The 20,525-nt window shown below is 43.5% G+C and overlaps 1 protein-coding gene across 4 annotated transcripts in view; it reads left to right on the top strand.

Moving 5' to 3' along the window:
* The window catches only part of HMGN3 (high mobility group nucleosomal binding domain 3), a 33,191-nt gene extending 14,942 nt beyond the window's left edge, over positions 1-18,249 (top strand). Inside the window, exons 2-7 of one of the 4 annotated variants that reach the window (XM_025294844.1) lie at positions 5,608-5,658; positions 11,568-11,597; positions 14,846-14,896; positions 17,099-17,218; positions 17,339-17,438; positions 17,766-18,249. In XM_025294844.1, coding sequence (XP_025150629.1) covers positions 5,608-5,658; positions 11,568-11,597; positions 14,846-14,896; positions 17,099-17,218; positions 17,339-17,438; positions 17,766-17,779 — 366 coding nt within the window. In that variant the 3' untranslated portion in view covers positions 17,780-18,249. Of the gene's footprint in view, positions 1-5,607; positions 5,659-11,567; positions 11,598-14,845; positions 14,897-16,800; positions 17,219-17,338; positions 17,743-17,765 lie in introns of those variants that run through there. The other 3 variants (XM_025294843.2, XM_025294846.2, XM_025294845.2) reach the window with 3 other exon arrangements.
* Positions 18,250-20,525: the final 2,276 nt, after the last annotated feature.

A 20,525-nucleotide genomic window follows, 5' to 3' on the forward strand; every position in this document is an offset into this window, starting at 1 on the left:
CCCGCTCAAGAGGACAGTTCTGAATTCGTGTTTCTAATGATCTTGGCTTCCCATCTTGCCCGACTCCAGATTGCTTCATATCAGCACAAATGATATGACTATGAATTATGTTCTGGCCAGAAGAGGAAGAGGTGGTGTCTGCCCAGACTTGTAAGAAACACAAGAAACACTAATAGTTGTGGAATTTGTGTTGGCAGGAGATGTGGCACTGCCAACTGGGCTTTACTTCCACCCCTCTTCCCCCTGAATATTGGTAATACTTTGGGAGTTTTAAACACAAAAAAATTCAGGAAATAATATAACATGCCTATTTACCCATCATTCAGAATTCACACATTTGACCATTTTTTATCCTCTTTGCTTCAGATCTTTCTAAGAATAAAATGTTATAAAGTTTAAGTTCAAAACACCCCCTTGGTTCCCTTCCCTTGTGAACCTTCCTGAAGATAACCTTGATCATGAATTGATTGTATATGTTTGCAGGTCATGATTTTAGATGTTCATGATGTGTATGTTATATATAAATACATAATATTGATTTGTGCATGTTTTGAAATTTACAAGTAATCACATATTGCATGTTATTTCTTCTGTTATTTGACATTAAATGAATGAGTGTAATTTGTTTAGGTATATTATGATAACTAATATATGTGGACTTTTTCTAATGACTTATTTTGTGGTTTCTATTTATCATGTGTTTTCCTCTTTTCTTTCCTGTCTTTGATTTGTAAAATTTGCTTTATTTCACCCCTCCTGATTTTTTAAGTGTATAGATTCTTTTTATTTTCTTAAAAAACATAATGCCTGTCTTTAAATTTTTATTTTAGTATGATCTAAAATGATTCTGTGTCTGTATAATCCTCCAGAACAAAACCAGGACCCTCCCATGCTGGAGATGGGGATGCTCTGTTCCCCCTCCTCTCATCTTTTATGGTTGTTATTGTCTAGACCTGTGCCTCCCAGGATGGCAGCCACTAACTACTCAGTGGCTGTTAGCCACTGAGAAAGAATGAGCCAAGTTTAAAAACTTTAATTTCGTCAATTTAAATGTAAAAGCTGATATTCGATTCACTTATTAGGAGGTTTTAAACATGTTTGCAACAACCTGGATATGTGAAAATACAATAAAGTTTATGACCTCTAAATATGACTAAATATTGACTATGCCAAAGCCTTTGACTGTGTGGATCACAATAAACTGTGGAAAATTCTGAAAGAGATGGGAATACCAGACCACCTGCCTCTTGAGAAACCAATATGCAGGTCAAGAAGCAACAGTTAAAATTGGACATGGAACAACAGACTGATTCCAAATAGGAAAAGGAGTACGTCAAGGCTGTATATTGTCACCCTGCTTATTTAACTTCTATGCAGAGTACATCATGAGAAACGCTGGGCTGGAAGAAGCACAAGCTGGAATCAAGATTGCTGGGAGAAATATCAATAACCTCAGATATGCAGATGACACCACCCTTATGGCAGAAAGTGAAGAGGAACTAAAGAGCCTCTTGATGAAAGTGAAAGCGGAGAGTGAAAAAGTTGGCTTAAAGCTCAACATTCAGAAAACGAAGATCATGGCATCTGGTCCCATCACTTCATGGGAAATAGATGGGGAAACAGTGTCAGACTTTATTTTGGGGGGCTCCAAAATCACTGCAGATGGTGACTGCAGCCATGAAATTAAAAGATACTTACTCCTTGGAAGAGAAGTTATGACCAACCTAGATAGCATATTGAAAACCAGAGACATTACTTTGCCAACAAAGGTCCGTCTTGTCAAGGCTATGGTTTTTCCTGTGTTCATGTATGGATGTGAGAGTTGGACTGTGAAGAAGGCTGAGCACTGAAGAATTGATGCTTTTGAACTGTGGTGTTGGAGAAGACTCTTGAGAGTCCCTGGGACTGCAAGGAGATCCAACCAGTCCATTCTAAAGGAGATCGGCCCTGGGTGTTCTTTGGAAGGAATGATGCTAAAGCTGAAACTCCAGTACTTTGGCCACCTCACGCAAAGAGTTGACTCATTGGAAAAGACTCTGATGCTGGAAGGGATTGGGGGCAGGAGGAGAAGGGGACGACAGAGGATGAGATGGCTGGATGGCATCACCGACTCGATGGACGTGAGTTTGAGTGAACTCTGGGAGATGGTGATGGACAGGGAGGCCTGGCATGCTGCGATTCATGGGGTCTCAGAGTCGGACACAACCAAGCGACTGAACTGACTGACTGACTGAAGGTCCTATATGTTTTGTTGTATAACGTCTGTATAGCCATTCAGTCTATGAAATGCTCTCCCCAGTATCTCACTTGATTGTAAACGTGACCCTTTGAGTTAGGTGTCACTATCATTGATCAGAGAAAGAGATGGAGTCACATGATCAGGTCACTGTCCCAGATCACACAGCTCTGAGCTAGGGAGCCAAGAGTGAAGTGGTGTCTGGACCTGCATGTGTGCGGCAGAACCCCACTGATCCCAGGGTGAAGATCATTTGGGTTGTTCCTGCCTACCAGTTTGCTATGTGCTTGTTTATAGAGTGATCTCGTGGAGTAGTTGCCAGAGAAACCAGCTTTTCTACAGTTGTCTCTCTTCCTGTCTCCAGTCTTAGGCTCATTCATTCATCTGGAAGAATTAACATATTCAGTTATACCTGCCTTTTTTGGGGGGTGCGGGGGTTGTTTCCAAGTTTCTCTTTTTCAATAATTTGCATCCCATACGAACAATATTAGGTCAGTTTAGAGAGTGATCAGTCATATTGCTGTCACAAATCCACTGCCTGGAAGCATATTGAACATAATGTCGTTAATATCAGTTTAAGGAAAAAAATTTGTGGATGATATCAGTTTAAGAAAAAAAAAATTTAATGTCATTTAATGTCAGTAGAAGCTGTGTGGAGACTTCCCTGGAAGTCCAGTGGTTAAGACTCCACACTTACAATGCAGGGAGGGTGGATTCAATCCCTGGTCAAGAAACTTAACATCCCACATGGCCAAAAAACAAATAAGTAGTAGCTGTGTGCTGCTTCTTTAAAAGCCTGTCAGTTACAGGTAGAGGGTAGCCCAGATCAGATCTACCGAGTGGCCTGATAAGTAAGAATGAGAGCCCAGCACTTGAGACAACACAGCGTCTGGTTTGTGGCCAGAAGGGTCACATTGGTAACCGGGGAAATGGGCAAAGCCAAATGGCTCACCTATTAGATTTTCTAAGATTTTTCTGTCTCTAACTCAGCCGCCTGATACAGCACAAGATCTATGAGCCAGACATTCCTGTGCCAGAGAGTGGGGAGAGAAAAGAGAAGCTCTGTTTTCCTGGATGATAGAGAGGATTCCATGGATGAGGGGGAAAATAGTTGCTTGATGGGGAAACAGGAGAGAACTCCATGGATCTGGGTGGTTCTGAAGAGAGAGAAATCTGTAGGCTGGGTAACGGGCAGCTCCCAGGGAAGAAGAGGCTTACTGTGTTGTTTGCATTGAAGAAAAGCTTTTGTCTTTCTCAAAGACTTTATCTACTTCTGACCTGACTTTTACATATTACTTTTATAATCTAAGTATTTATTAATATTTTTTGGCCGCACTGTGCAGCTCACGTGATCTTAGTTCCCCTACCCAAGATTGAACTCAGCCCCTCAGCAGTGAAAGTGTGGAGTCCTAACCAGTGGTCTGCCAGGGATTTTCCTGTAACCTAAGTGTTTAAATTTAATCTTGCTTTATGTGGACTTTCCATATGTTCACATAGCTTAACTATTTTTAATCCTATAACATTAATAATTACATTGTTTATCTAAACATTTGTCTGTTATTTACTGATCCCGTGAGTCGTTTCCAGTTACTTCATATTAGAAAGAGTACAAACAAAATGGTATTTTTACAAAGCTTCTTGTTGCTTTCTCTGAGTCTTGGTTCCAGGTTCCAAAATCAGAATTACTCTGTCATTACATGATTAGTCCTCTGTGTCTTTTTTATATTGCCAGATTGTTCTTTGAAAATATATTGATTTACAGTGTCACTAACACCAGCAAACAGTGGGTTTGAGGAGCATTTAAATGTTTTTCTCATTTTATCAGACTAGGCATTACCACATAGCTGTTTTCTTTTCCTAAGCCATGCTGCTACTGCTGCTAAGTCGCTTCAGTCGTGTCCGACTCTGTGCAACCCCATAGACAGCAGCCCAACAGGCTTCCCCGTCCCTGGGATTCTCCAGGCAAGAACACTGGAGTGGGTTGCCATGTCCTTCTCCAATGCATGAAAGTAAAAAGTGAAAGTGAAGTCGCTCAGTCATATCCGACTCTTAGCCACCCCATGGACTGCAGCCCACCAGGCTCCTCCGTCCATGGATTTTCTAGGCAGGAATACTGGAGTGGGGTGCCATTGCCTTCTCCGTTCCTAAGCCATGCGTTGTATCAAATGTCAGTTTGCTATTTGTATTTTTTTTGTCCTGGGAACTCTATCCTTGTGTGTGTGTTAGTTGCTCAGTTGTGTCCGACTCTTTGTGACCCTATGGAGTGTAGCCCCACCAGGCTTCTCTGTCCATGGAATTCTCCAGACAAGAGTACTGAAGTGGGTAGCCCTTCCATTCTCCAGGAGATCTTCCTGACCCAAGGATCAAATCTGGTTCTCCTGCATTACAAGCAGATTCTTTACCGTCTGAGCCACTCCTCTCTTCCTGCGTGCTTGTCTGATGAGTCACTTCAGTTGTGTCCAACTCTTTGCGACCCTATGGACCGTAGCCTGCTAGGCTCCTCTGTCCATGGGATTCTCCAGGCAAGAATACTGGAGTGGATAGCCATTCCCTTCTGCAGGGGATCTTCCCCACCCAGGGATTGAACCCACGTCTCTTAAGTCTCCTGCACTGGGAGGCAGGTTCTTTACCACTAGCGCCACTTGGGAAGCCCACTCTATTCCTGTGTTGTGTCAAATAGTTTTAATTTTCTGATTATTATTGTTTTCGTCTTATTTATTGTATAGCCAATAAAAATATATTGACATAATTGATTTGCCCTATAAATCTAAGTGTATTTATGGAGTCTGGAAAGGAGTCAGGTTTGAACTATCACAAGAGTGGGCAGATGCTGCCCGGGGGGATGGATCAGAGTCTGGAAAGAAATCAGCTAGGGTGGCTGGGTGCTGGGCCGTTCCGCTGGGGCCGGGAGTGTGGGAGAGACCCTGGAGTTATTGATGGAAAAATGGGAATTCATGATAAATGTGTCAAGTCTTATCAGGAAATGGGCTAGAATCAAAGCTAGGCGAGTATGGGGTGAAAATAACAAGTTTTGAGCTTGGCCTTGGCTTTCCTGCTCTCATCTTAGGGAACAAAGTGACTATTGGCTCCCTATTCTTTTCCCCCGGTGGCAAGAGAAATCAATGAAGATTGCTTCAAGTGAATGTACATTGAGAACAGGGGCTCAGATCAGTTCTTGCAACAATTCTGGTTTAATATTAGAGCAGTTATGCAGATAAATGCTGTGTGTGTTTGTGTGTGTGTGTGTGTGTGTGTGTAAAACGTATCCTTTTACAAATTTTCTTTTCCCTGGAGATTATCATTGGCTTATGTGGTCTTTTAATATGCATTTTCCAACTTAAATACAATTCACCCAAATATTTTCTTTTTAGTCTCCAGAGAATACAGAGGGGAAGGATGGATCCAAAGTAACTAAACAGGAGGTAAGTGTATCTTTGACATCCTGTATTTAATTATTAACTGGAACTTCTAGTATTGTTACGATTGTCTGCATCTGAATGACTCCTCTTCTAAACTGGATTGCTGAGACTACTAAACCAGAGATAGACGTGTGGCTGTGTCACCGGTCTGGGCAGGTTTCAGTTGGGGGCACTCAGGAGGTGTTTTCCACTTACTGTGTTTATGTTTCTGCTTGTGGGTACTGCTGTCTGTTAAAGCAGATACTGAGAATTCCTCCTGGGCAAAGAGTGAGATAATAGGTAAATTCATCAAGGAGAACAAAGTCCGCCTTTCACAGTAAGGAAATGAAAGACTGTTGATTTAATAAATTCTCCACTCCAGTGAGTGAACTATAAATTACCGTTTGGGTTCTGAATATTTGCCTAAAAGCGGTCGTCTTCAAAAGTCAAAAACTACAAAAGAAGTGTAAAATGTCAGAATTTTAAAGGTTTTTTATTTTTAACCAGGAAAATTCTTAGGGTTTGGGATAATTAGATAATAAGTCAAAGAAGCTCTGTGTGAAAATACAGAAAACTCCAAAAGGCTAGGAACTTGGAAGAGATACCTGCGTTTGACCTTCCATGGCAATATCATGAACTTCTAAGAGGAGACGAGCTAGAAAAGTAGCAAATGAGATGGTTACTGTGACGACAGCCGTTCCCTTTGCACAGAGCTTTACAGCGTGGACACTGCCGCTCTTACCCTTGAACTTACAAACTAAAAGGGGTCATGAGAGAGATGAAAACAGTATCTAGTTACAGATTCTTTGATTGGGTGACTCATATTGTGTTAATAATTCAGAGGTTGTCATGAGAGCAAAACCCCTACACATGATTTGTAAAAGGAAGTTTGTTCGGCCAAATGGAAAATCTTCAACAGAATCTGTAAAGAAATAATTCAAAAGCAGAACAAACAAAACTGCGTATAGCCAAGTCCCCCCCATGCATTTACCCAGTTTTCAGTGTCTAGCAGAGCTTGGGAGGTAAAACTGGCAATCTAAGGTCAAGTCACTAAACAAAGGGTAGAAACAAACAAAAAAATGTTATACCGAAGTTCCAGCGCTTGAGTTTTCTGGAAAATGGTGAAATGTAATCTGTAGGACAGTTGACTAAGTGTAATACGCCTTAATGTTTTTAGGTTTGGGCACAAATGCATTTGGGTTTCTCCTTGGGGACTGCTGTTTAAATTGATCTGTCAGAAAACCTAGAAACCATTATGTACAACAGATCATGGATAGTGAAAACAATTTCTCCCTCCTTTCAACACTAAAAGCAAGCTGGTAAAATATATGAACAAAATTTTTGCTCATACAGTTGTCTTATGCATATTCTTTTAGCCTCAGAATTTTTATTACTTATATTTTTAAATTATTATTTTTAATGTTTTCTCTGATTGCATGTATTATCTTACTACTATCAGAAATCTTTCCTAGAAAAGATTCTTCCTATCTTTTAAATCAGGACCAGATTAAAACTTATGATTTGTCTTCAGGACACCAACACAATTGTTTAAAAAGTGAAAAGGTTGGTTAATTAGAAGTGCTTTGTGATAAGAACTGTTTGATCATATATTGATTGGTTTTCCCTGCTGAATTGATGGGGTTTTCTAGTTATGTCACTGTGTGTGCCTAGCTTAGTCTACATTCAATAAATACCAGTTACAAAGGAGGATACCCTTTTGAAAATCTTCTCTGTGGTATTTGAAGGGCATAGTGCAGAGTATAGTATCTAGACAACAAATGACCAAAGTGATAGGCTACAGTCATTACACTGGGCAGATTTTCACCTCCATTGTTTGAGCTGACCCTTAATTTAACCCTGGAACAAGGGGAGAGAGCACTTCGGGATTTCCATCGAGATAGTTGGCCATGCACAGAGCCGACTCATTGGAAAAGACCCTAATACTGGGGGAGATTGAGGGCAGGTGGGGAAGGGGGTGACAGAGGATGAGATGGCTGAATGGCATCACTGACTCAGTGGACATGAGTTTGAGCAGACTCTGGGAGATGGTGAAGAATAGGGAAGCCCGATATGCTGGAGTCCAGGGAGTTGCGAAGAGTCAGACACGACTGACTTAACGACTGAACAACAGCAACAGCATTCCAACCAAAGCAACCACAAGACGTATGGAACACTTGAATGCACCAGGCTGTGCAGATTGCATAGTGAACAAAGGAGCAAAAGTCTCTGCCTTCATGGAGCTTCCACTGTAGAAGGGAGAAAGAGAGAGTAAATAAAATGATCAGAAATCTGCTATGAAGAAGAGGGAATGGCAGCCCACTCCAGTGTTCTTGCCTGGAGAATCCCATGGACAGAGAAGCCTGGTAGGCTGCAGTCCATGGGGTTGCACAGAGTCGGACACGACTGAAGCGACTTAGCAGCAGCAGCAGCAGCACTGTTTTGGTCAACAGAGGCACGAGTTGTTATCCCCATATAACAAGAGCAGAAAAGGTTCTCAGAGAAATAACATACTTTTCCTTCAGGTGTCACACCTTGTCAGTTGCAGCACCAGGAAAGCCGTCTGAGTCTTCTGACTCAAAATCCCCTGTCCTCATGCCCCTTTTGGAGTCATCGTAAATCTGGTCATGGGACTTCGTGGTGGTCCAGTGGTTAAGACTCTGCACTCCCAGTGCAGGGGGCCTGGGTTCAATCCCTGGTCAGGAAGCTATATAAGATCCCACATGCCACACGTCACGGCTCAAAAAAAAAAAAGAATCTGGTCACCCAGCGCCTTTTCTCTGTCTTCTCCATCCTCCAGTGAAGACCCTAATATGCATCCTCCTCCACTTCTCAATTCTGCAAAGAAGGGAAATTCAACCTAGCTCTTCATTTGTTTATGAAAGTTAAAAGCAACTTGACTTGTGGGCTTTGCTTGGAAGTGCGTGGTGAAGCACAGAAGCATTAAGAAGTCTCATAAAAGTAAATATACTTCTGAGTTCCACTGGAATGGCGTATATGTTTTGAGCAGTATTCAGCTAAGTCCAGTGATTCTGCTTGTCTCTAGCTCTCCCAGGGAATTCTGTCATATTGAGATCAGACTTCTGTGTTGCTTTTGCAGGACATTAAAGACTCCGTATCTTTCATAGTAGCCCTCAAGATAATTTTGTCCAGCCTAGGGAGTTTATCAGGTGATCAATCAATGCCTACTGAATAATTCCATTTTGTCCAGCACCTGTGTACCGCAGTAACAAACCCTCAAGTTTTTTCTATAACTCTTAATGACCAATCATTCTAAAAGCCTTCCTTTTTTCCCCTGAGAACTGCTCTTTTGGCCGCTTTTCCTGCAGATTCACAGTCAACAAACGGAAAGACTTTTTTTTTAATTGACGTATAGTTGATTTACCATATTGTGTTTCAGGCACATAACAAAATGATTTGGTGATACACATATATGTATACATCTATATTCTTTTTAAAAATTATTTCCACTATATTACAAGATATTAAATATAGTTCCCTGTGCTATACAGTAAAGCCTTGTTTATTGAGAGAAATTCTTCTCTTTTTTCTTAAATCTTACCTTTTATTTTAAATCTTATCTTTTTTTAAAATAGTAGTTCTGCCCCACAATGTGAGTCTCAAAGGAATACTTTGAATTCTAGTGTTTGAAAGAAGGGAGAAGAGCAGCCTGGTCTATTTTATATCCAGTAAATACAGTCCGGTCATTTGTAGGAAGATTTGTGAAATGTGATGAAACTTTCCAGGAAGGTATACACACTTGGTACAAAGTCAGTTCTACTGACTGTGAGCGAAAGTTTGTTTCAGCCTCCCCTCTCTGCAGTGAGAAAGAGCATCTCTTAGGATGGTTTAAGAGAAGAATATTTAAGAGAAATTTAAGAGAAGTTTTTTTTTTTTTTTTTTCCCCTCCCTGACATAGAAGAGCTGGTAAATTTTAGGCAGGAAGTCATAAAATCATTTTACTGTAAAATATATGCTTTTTAAATATGGCTCCATTTAGATAGCCTAGAAAGGCAGACTTTGTTTTGCATGCGTTCTGTAGGCTTTTTATTTTGAAACTCTTGTACTGGACCTGAATTATGAAAAGGTAGTGAGTCATTTGGATGGCAACAGCTGGCAGGCCAGTGCTCTGTTGGAATGCCTCTGGAAATCCCGGGGTGGGGGTGGGGGTGTGACATCACTCTGCCTCTTCGTGTGTTCCCCTCTTGCCTGGAGAGGGAGGGAGCAGAGAACCATTGAGTTGGGGAATTTTTCACAGGATCTGGCTTCCCTTCAATGAGCTCTTACTCAGAACAGCTCGTTGGTTGATAGGGAGGCAGTTGTAAATAATGGTTAACCTGTAAGGCTCCAAACTGGATCCTAAGTAACTAGTGGCCTTGGCACCGCACCCTGCGAGTTCACTCTTGCTGTGCGTGTCTGTTGCTCACCCAGTCCAGTCACTTCCGTGTTTGCTGAGGGCCCCCGCGAGGCGTCAGAGCTACAGAAGTGCTAGAGAAGATGGTTCCGTGCAGAAGGGGTACAGACAAGGGGCGGGAGGGAAGACCCACACTGTGTGTCGCGCTGTGCACCCCCTGACCCTGTGCAGCGACGTGTCTGCACAGTCTCCTGACTCGACACTTCTGCCCGCCCACCTGAAGTCCAGCTCTGAGCTGTGCACGCGAACCCAGGGTTAAAGTTATTCCTGGAGGCTCTGGCCCTTCATTTCCTTCTGTAGTTTAAAGAAAGACAGCTTTAGCTTCCTCTGGCTATTTTCAGCAAGAAAATTCTTCGATGTGGAGATGGCAAGAAACACTCCAAGGCCCTTTGGCCTTGACCAGCTCACCCAGACTGACTTGAGAATTCCATGATTCCTTGGAATTGTGAGCCAGGTTCCTGCTGATCATGTGCGCTGACCGTCAAAAAGATTATTTGAGACCTTTAAGTTATTGTCATGAGGCAGAGTCCGCATAAGGCAGCAAATTAGAGAAAAGCTTGAGTTCCTTTTTTTTTTTTTTACGAGTATACTTGCATATCTACTATATGTTAGGTGGTACACTGTTCTAGATGGACCGAAGAGAACGGGAGGAGTATTTGCTCCTGGAGCACTTACAAAGAAAGGAAGTTGTACTTGTAGAAAGTGAAATCCCTTGAGGCTCTGTCTTTGGCGGGTGAGGAGCAGAGTACCAGTTGTATGTGCGTTTTTCTGAAATATGTAGAACATTTCTGCTCTTAGTAATTTTCTTTACCATCTCCTTTGCTGTGAAGTTGCACCATCCTTGAGGAAAAAGATTTCCTTGAAAAATTCTAATCTCAACAGGTTCTCTAAATTTGTAAACTTCCAAATGAAAAGAGCTTTTTACTCTATTTAAATCTTTCAGCGATGTGCATTTCATAGATCAATCATTGTGTTTATTTTGTTACAGGTAAAAGGAAGCTGTGGTTGTTAACTGCCTAAGATTTGTAGTCCTTCTCTTTTCTAACATAGTAACCAGGGAGGGGACTCCTGCTATTTCGGTTTCTGCACAATTATTTAAGTCTCTTTTTGTGTAAATTTTTAAGCTTCGGTTCCGTTTGTGAGGAATGCGCGTCAGACTGGACTGGTTCTGAAATAGCGCCTCAGTGCCCCTGCGGCCCATTTTATCACACAGTAGATGGTGCTTTGGGTTGCAGCCTAAACGCATCTTCCTGGCCTTGCCCACGGCGCCCTCCCCTGCGAGAGGCCATTTCTTTTAACACTGCACCTGCACCTCTTTACAGACACTTCTGGAATGTTCCAGTGCTCAGGGCACTTGGGGTATGTTTAACTGCGCTCACCGGGGGTTGAGGTGGGGGATTAATGGGACTCATGCGTACTATTCTGTCAACAAAATAAGACAGTAAGAATGAACTTTTTAAAAAATCAGCTTGATTGTGCAAAATCACGAAGAATTATGTTTTGTGTTTCTTTTCCTTTGTAGCCCACCAGACGGTCTGCCAGGTTGTCAGCGGTGAGTACTTTGGGCCCCACTGTTGTTAACTCTTACGAACACACGCTCCTCCTAGCCACAGCAGCAGAAGGAAGACTAAGGTGGTGTTTCCCTTGAGCTTTGTTTAATTTCCTTTTTGGAAATTACCTGGGTCAGAATTTCGAGCAGGTTTGACAAGTGTTGCCAAGCAATTCACTTCATCAGATACGCTGGTGAAGAAAGGTGGCCAGCCCAGCGAGCAAGCATACGAAGCCCAGGAAGTTGTTTGATATGGCTGGAGCCGTGCAGTGAAGAGTGATGTTATTAGCAAAGCCCTCATCTCCTATTCTACACCTGATGTACCAAAGGAGACAAGAAGTCTTGATTCTCTCTCTATGAGAAAGAGAAAATCCATACCTTAGTCAGAATGTTCTGGAAGTCCTCTGAATCCATAGGCTGTAGCCTCACCTCAGAAGCAGAGAATCTTTTAAAAAAAAAAAGGAACCATTTCCAGTCTGCCACCTGGGGTCTGCCTCTCCGGGCCAAGCCCAGGGAAGGGTCGTGGGTTAAGAGCATTGAAGCTGGGATGGGCAGTGATCAAGCCTTACAAGACTGTACCCCAGCCCTCCTCACCCCACCGTGCTCCTGGCTGAATCCGGTGCTCCTTCCACCCAGCCTGTTCGTGTGCCCGGCCTCCTCCTGCCAAGACCGATCAGCCCAGCTCTCTGGAGGGGGACGTGCACTGCCCACTGAGATGCAGGGGGAAAGGCTTTGACCTCTTGGCTCACAGCCCATTCTGGATGGCACTGGGACCTTCAAGGGAGCCTGGCTCTCTTCTCAGCCCACACCTGTGCCTGGCACAATGCAGGGAATCCAAGCCAAAATGGATATTGGAAACTTCACACATTAAAAAAATATATATCAGTTTCTGTTTTTTCTTCTCAATATATTTTCACTAAACTTGTTTCACAAATTTAAAAGAAAAGGAAAGAAAAAGGTATTGGAACCATTCTCAAGTTCGGAAGTATAGGTTTAGGTTGGGTTGAGCCAGTGTTCCACATGTGTGCGTGCTAAGTCACTTCAGGTGTGTCTGACTCTTTGCGACCCCCATGGACTGCAGCCCGCCAGGCTCCTCTGTCCATGGGTGCTCCAGACAAGAACACTGGAGTAGGTTGCCATTTTCTTCTCCAAGGGATCTTCCTGACCCAAGGATCACGTCTCCTGTGTCTCCTGCATTGGTAGGCAGGTTCTTCACCACTAGGGCCACATGAGGCCCAACCTAAGAAGCAGCATCAGAGTCACCTGGAAGGTTAAGACCTGGGAGGTGTGTTTGTGTGTGTACATAGTTAATCCAGATTTTGCTACAATACCAACACAATACACCAACACAAAAGATGTTACGCTTGTCCGGTGGTGTGATTTTCACTGTGGTTGAAAAGCTATGTCTTAACTCTTTTAGATTTTCCTGTAGATTATGCTGAAAGCCATTGTATTGCATGGATATCTAGCCTATCAGTGAGGGGCAGACCTTTAAGTCAAAAACCAAAATATAAAACAAGGCCTCTCTTGAGCACCAGGGTCCAGCAATATAATATCTTCCACTGACAGTATGGCCCGCGGTGCTGACGCAGAGCCTCGGAAGCCGGTGGGATTACAGACTACAAAAACATCACCATTTCCTGTCCCATTGAAACACCAATACTGAGTTTAGGGGGAAGAGGTCCGTCTTGCTGTAAATTGAGAAAACAAGGACATGTTAGTACAGTGTACCAAAGCCTGAAGTAAAATGTTTTATATCCTGAAATTTTAGGAGCTATGCAAGCTGATATATTTGGGGAGCAAATTTATGGTGGTCAGAAGATTAAGGATAACAGCCCCTGCTTTTCAAGCTCAATTTCCTTTTCTTATTTGAGAGGTTATGTCCAACGACCAGTCTTCCGGAATTGAAGTGATTATAATTTCAGTTTATGACCTTGATGGAAAGGGCCAGATTCGGCATGGTCCTGGACATCTGGAGGCACTGGGGAAACATGTGTTTTTCTCCATGGGGGGGGAGGGGATGGGGTGGGGGTAGGGGTGGAGGAGGTACTCTGGGCAGTGTTTTCTATTTAAAAAACATGCTCCAGGAGAGAGGTATAATTTTTTCCTAGCTCCATGAGCGAGAGAAATATTTGCCCTAAGATAGCTTTAGAAAAACCACAGGTTTAAACTTCCCCCGTGTCTCTTTGTACCCATCTCAGGTCCTTAGGAAGCAGCCAGGCTGCAGCCTTGTGTGGAGGGGCCTGGGGCCACAGGGCAGGGGGGCACTGCTCCCAGGAGTGGGGAGAAACACACAAGGCAAGAAAAAAAAGAAGTCGCCTCGTGGGCCCTTTGGCTAATAAGGTCTGTGAAAGATCTTGGAACTCTGGGAGCTAAGAGTATACCTTGTGAGCTTCCCAGGTGGCGCTAGTGGTAAAGAACCCGCCCGCCAGTACAGGAGATATAAGAGACACAGGTTCGATCCCTGGGTCGGGAAGATCCCCTGGAGGAGGGCGCAGCAACCCACTCCAGTATTCTTGCCTGGAGAATTCCACGAACAGAGGAGTCTGGTGGGCTGTAGTCCATAAGGTCACAAGAGTCGGACACGGCTGAAGTGACTAAGTGCACACACACACGGTGAACACTGCCTCATTATAATTGTGTTCCTAATAACAGACTCTAGGGAGCCCAGGGTCTGGGTGGCCAGGAGATTCTGTTCACCTTGAACTGGCCTTGGAAGAGAAAAGTAGGAAGAAGCTCAAGCTCAGACAGGCATTTGAAACCCGCATCAGAGGTGGGAGAATTTGGAACTGGTTTTGGAATACTTCATGGGCAGCTCTCTTCATTCCCAGATGGGCTTCGCCTGTGATGGTGCTAGGATTTCTAGACTGTTTGGAAGGCCGGTGTGAACCAAATTCACAGAGTCATTTGGCCGAGGGCCTGAGTCGTTCCTCTTGCTGCATTGCTGTGATAAAAGGAAGTAAAGAGACATCAGACAGAAGCATAAATGTGTTCCCAGAGAGTTGTTCTGGCCCAGGGAATAGTGAATTGACTTCCAGATCTCACCTGTCATCAACTTGAGAACCCAGGATGAAAATAGTCATGAAATGCGGGGGTCTTTTTGCTGGTACTGAAAACAGAACGACATTTTTTTCTTTTGAAATGAACGTCATAGTCAAAATGGACTGTTGTCTTTGGCGGTCTTGTTGCTGTTTCTTTTGGTGCTGAGGGTTGTCTTTTTCAGTATTTGTATAACTTCATTTATCTTGCAGAAACCTGCTCCCCCCAAACCTGAACCTAAACCAAGAAAAACATCTGCTAAGGTAAGAGGTGCTCCCTCCCCCGCTTTGGCTTTTTCAACAGTGAATGAATTATAATTCCATATCCCAAGAGTCATCTGAGGAAAGATCACATTTAATGATTCAGGCTCAGTGCCTGGACTAGAAAACTCACCCGAGCTGGAGACAGGCTTTCTCAAAAAGCAGAGAGCACAGTTTTTACACTTTGCTGGGAGTCTGTTTTCCGTTTGGTCCATACAGCAAAGGAAGTCAGAGCATATGCTGCTCTGAGAAGCCTCGTGTCCAAGGTGGAGTTTGGTAGCTGCCTCATGAGACACACAGTTCAGATGGTTCTCTGGAACAGTGAGCCTGGGCCTGCTGCCAACAGCTGGTGGAGGACTTGTGAGGGGCTTCTGGCTTCCTAGAACTGGTCTTAGGAGGCCAGTCTGCTGACTAGTAATTAATCAATACTACCAAAAAATTAAGGCTTCCTTGGTAGCTCAGACGGTAAAGAGTCTGCCTGCAGTGCACGTAAGTGTAGGTGAAAGGCGCTCAGTCATGTCTGACTCTTTGTGACCCCAAGGACTATTCAGTCCATGGAATTCTCCAGGCCAGAATACTGGAGTGGGTAGCCTTTCCCTTCTCCAGGGAATCTTCCCAACCCAGGGATCTAACCCAGGCCGCCTGTATTGCAGGTGGATTCTTTACCAGCTGAGCCACCAGGGAAGCAGGAGACCTGGGTTTGATCCCTGGGTCAGGAAGATCCCCTGGAGAAGGAAATGGCAGCCCACTTGAGTATTCTTGCCTGGAGAATCACATGGACAGAGGAGCCTGGCAGGCAACACCCCTTGGGGTCGCAAAGAGTCGGGCATGACTGAGCGACTAACACACACAGTAATAAACACACAGCAAATAATGAATACAAGCAAACGGTTTTGTAGCCCTTATCGTATGTGCGTGTGTGCTCAGTCGCTTCAGTCATGTCCAACTTTGTGACCCCATGAACTGTAGCCTGCCAGACTCCTCTGTCCATGGGGATTCTCCAGGCAAGAATACTGGAGTGGATTGCTGTTTGCCTCTCTAAGGGATCCTCCCGACCCAGGGATTGAATCCGCATTCTCCTCCAGCTCCTGCATTGCAGGCAGATTCTTTACCCACTGAGCCACCTGGATAGCCTCTTGTCCTATGTCAGACCCTCATACTATGCGTGGGCCTCCCTGGTGGCTCAGTGGATAAAGAATCTGCTTGCAATGCAGGAGGCCTGGGTTTGATCCCTGGGGTTGTTGGGAAGATCCCTTGGAGAAGGGAAAGGCTACCCACTCCAGTATTCTGGCCTGGATAATTCCATGGACTGTGTAGTCCATGGGGTCACAAAGAGTCAGACATGAATGAGCGCCTTTCACTTTCATCCTATGCATAGACACTCACATCAGTCCTACAAAGGTGGGGATACATATTCTGTTTGGCAAATGAGGAAATTGCAGTGCAGAATTATCGGGGGTAGGAAGTTTACCCCCAAACGGCTTTTCTTTACTCTGCCCTTCAGAGCGTCATCCCTTGTTGCGTGTGCATTGTTTGAAATGATGTGTATTGAGGCGTGAAAAGGTGATTGTGAAGCAGAAGTCATTTTTGTGGCTTTGGTCTTTTTTTTGGGGGGGGGTGTGGTCACACTTCATGGCCTGTGGGATCTGGAATCTTAGTTCTCAAACCAGAGATGGAACCTGGGCCCCCTGCTTTGGGAGCGCATTAGAGTCTTAACCACTGGACCACCAGGGCAGAGTCTTAACCACTGGACCACCAGGGCAGTCCTGGCTTGGTCTTAAAATCAGGAATTTTTCTTCCTCTGGGCCTTCCTTCTCAAGGGCTCTCCCAGCTTCTAGCCCCAGGTCCTCATGTGCAGCGTTTGCTCTCGCTGGGTCTACCCTGACTTCACTGTGTCCCCCCTGCAGCTGCTCTCCCCACGGCAGGACCGCTTCTCACTGTATCAAGAGAGGATGCCCGCCAGAAACACACTTGAGGAGAAGTCAAAGTCCAGTGGATTTCCTGAGTTGCCTGTTACATTTTCACGGGAGCCTCCATGTAACCCACTCAAAGCTCAGCAGAACCGGGTTCCCGGTTTCCCCTGAGAGCCACCCCGTCACCCTTGTTTGTGCTTCCCCTTGTGTTTGGATGGAGGCTGGCTGAGTGTACACAACCTCCCACCCTGTCTCACGCACTCTGTCTCCCTGTGCTTTGATCCTCTGTTAGAAAGAACCGGCAGCAAAGGTTAGCAAAGGTGTTAAAGGGAAGAAGGAGGAGAAGCAGGAAGCTTCTGGAAAGGAAGGTACCGCAGCACCGTCTGAAAATGGGGACACTAAAGCTGAAGAGGTACTTTCCCCAAACGTCTCCCGCTGATTGAATCAGTGTCTTGAAAGCAATTGCTGGATCCTTCAGCCGGCGACCGCACGTTCATAATGTGTCTCTTTATTGCCTGTAATGTGATTGCAGATCCACATCTCTCGCTCAACTGTTAGTGTCTCAGCCTCCAGAGGTACCCCACCCAGCACACTGTCAGTAAAGGGGCAGATTGAAACAGTGAGAGTTAAGGGTACAGTAGACAATTCTGCACGTTTGCAGTGACTAGCATCAGATAGTGGTGTGGTGTTCTCTTTCTTTAATCGTGAACCGCGGGAGCCCCGCAGGCAAAGCTTTTGTGGTCGTTTGCAAAGCAGAAAGCAACAAATGCAGCCAAGTGTTCGTGTCATATATCCCTGCCTTGTCTGTTTTTACACCCAAAGTTGAACTCGGTTTTGCAGTAGAGCCGCTAAAAACAGATGTTCCAAACTGTGCATGTTGCTCGGGTGGAGTCGTCTTTGGCTTATGGTAGTTTTAATAGTAACTCTTGTCTTTTTTGTCTTCCTTTCTGTTTTCACAGGCACAGAAAACTGAATCTGTAGCTAACGAGGGAGAATGAATGGTCATGAAAATTGGGGTTGATTTTATGTACCTCTTGGGACAACTTTTAAAAGCTATTTTTACCGAGTATTTTGTAAATGCTAATTTTTTAGGACTCTACTAGTTGGCATACAAAAATATATAAGGATGGACATTTTACCTTCTCATAGTCGTGCTTTTTGGAAATTTCCATCATCCTTGAGTAAAATAAATACCAGTTTAATATTGGGAGCTGTCTGTAAAATTGATTTCAGTATTCTATGCACTCGCTTTAAAAATTTAGTCCTGTGCATCCTGTGGTGCTTTTACTGTGCGTATTTGGATTTTTTCATGCCGTTTTTCTAGAGCAATAATCAGTGGTGCTTTTGTACCTAGGTTTTATGTGATTTTAATGAAACATGGATAGTTGTGGCCACCTGCTGATTATTTGTGGTTTAAAATAAAAGGTTTTCCTGCCTGCAAAATACCTGCCTCTTAGTAGTGTCTTTGCTAAATTTAGGCATTGTTTTATTTTCTTGCTGGAGAAGATGGAAAGAATTTGTACAGTCTGTCCCATGATGGTCCCTCTAATAATTCATAGGGTTGTCTCTTAATTTTATGGCCTTTAAAAATGTTATTTTAATAGAATCATCTACGAATGCCAGTGTAGAATTATTTCTAATAACCTTTATACCAGAAGTGGCCAGCAATAGTCAACCATATAATAAAACTTAATGCAACATTATTTTGTTGAAATCCTTATAAATAGAATGGCATTCTGCTAAACCAGAACTAGTGAAAAACCATAAACTCAGCCTCATCCTTGAAAATGTTCCCAGTTTCAAAATAATACTAAGTTGTGCTATGTTGTGCTAAGTTGCTTCAGTCGTGTCCAACTCTGTGACCCTATGGACGATAGCCCACCAGGCTTCTCTGTCCCTGTGGGTTCTCCAGGCAAGAACACTGGAATGGGTTGTCATTTTCTGCTCCAGGGGATCTTCCTAACACAGGAATGGAACCCACATCACTTAGATATCCTATATTGACAGGCAGGCTCTTTACCACTAGTGCCACCTGAGAAGCCAATACTAAGTTACATTCATATTAAAATACTTTTCCATTTGTTGAGAATTTCAGTTTCGAATTCTCTTTACCCAAGTGACCACTTTTGGGAAAGATGTTGGCCTAGGTAGTATTAGAGCACTCTGTAGGCTAAGAAGTAGGAGAGTATGTGACCTACTCCACGCCCTCAGGAAAGAGAACAATCCGGACATGAACCTGATCTTTTGAATAGCATCCGTCTGAGTCTGTTCAAGCTGCTGTAGCAAAATACCACTGACTGGGTGGCTTATAAACAGTAGAAATTTCTTTCTCACAGTTGTGGAGCCTGGAAGTCTGAGATCAAGTGCCAGCAGGATCGAGTGAGGCCCCCCTCAGATCTGAGACTTCTCACTGTGTCCACACATGGGGCAAGGGGCTGGGGATCTCTCTTTTAGAAGCACTGATGCCATTCATAGGGGCTCCAGCCTCATGAGTTAAGCCTCACCTCCTACTGCCAGCATCTTTGAGAGTTGGAATTTTAGCATAGGAACTTTGGGAGAACACAAGAACATTCGGGCCATAGCAATGTCTTTTTGTTTCTGGAAGGACAGGGGCAGAAGAGCTGTTTTCTAAATGCAAATTTGTTTGTTTGTTTGCATTCCTGAGAAGTTGGGTAAATGCACGAACACCCGAGAAAAGCTGAAATCTGCAGATTCCTCTTGGAGGAAGAAATGGAGAATAGTTATTGCCTGTGCTGCTCTGGGACTCTTGCACAAAGGCTGTTGTTCCTAGGGCCTTCCATGTTTTTCTCTTATCAACAAAAACAAGCTCCCTCCTCCAAGGTATAACTTCAGGACTCAGAATTTACACCTGTGTCATTGTCCCAAGTTTGGCATTAATCTCCTGCAGATAGGAACCGTATTATATGGAGGATAATCTCATGTATAGTTTCTTTGGTTTCTGATTATGAAATGTACCTTGACTGATGAGTGTTAGATATGCCAAGAACTTTTACCCCAAAGGAAAATAGCTGGTATCCTATGATCACTTGACAAAAGTATTTTCATCATGCAGTTAATACACAGTTGAAGTACATTTCTGGCTAGCTTCCAGTTCCGAAATGAAGTATAAACTTCATAGGTTTACATTTAATTTCTAAAGTGCTGCTGGTGGTCTTTTAAAAAATAACATTACAAAGATATATAAAGTCAAACTCCTCCTTTTTCCCCTTCATATCTCCCAGAGATAATCACTGTCCCATCGTTGTCTCTATTTTACTGTGTATATGTGCATATATAAGCACTTGTGTGCACATGTGTACATATGTGCATATAATTTTAAAAGAAGGAATCATACTATGCATTCTATTTGGAATTTAATTCAACCAATAAATTGTATTGGATACAAAGATTATCTCTAACAGTGCAGTATCACCAGTAATACTGCAGTAAACATTCTTGTACACAAAGTTTTGCCTACTTACATATTTCAACTCAAATAATTTCCTAGAAGTGGAATGTCTGAATCAAACGGAATATACATTCCATGTTCTCGCTATTGCCGAAAAAGTGGTCCCTATCCACTTCCATCAACAGCATATAAATGCCATTTCTTCCTGCATTTGTCAACACCCTTATTTTGATTCGTCTCATAAATGAAAAATATGCTGTACTGTTTTAATTTATTACTAGTAAAACTGAGCTTTTCCTATGTTTAATGT

Source organism: Bubalus bubalis, chromosome 10 (genome assembly GCF_019923935.1).
Source record: "Bubalus bubalis isolate 160015118507 breed Murrah chromosome 10, NDDB_SH_1, whole genome shotgun sequence".
NCBI lineage: Eukaryota > Metazoa > Chordata > Mammalia > Artiodactyla > Bovidae > Bubalus > Bubalus bubalis.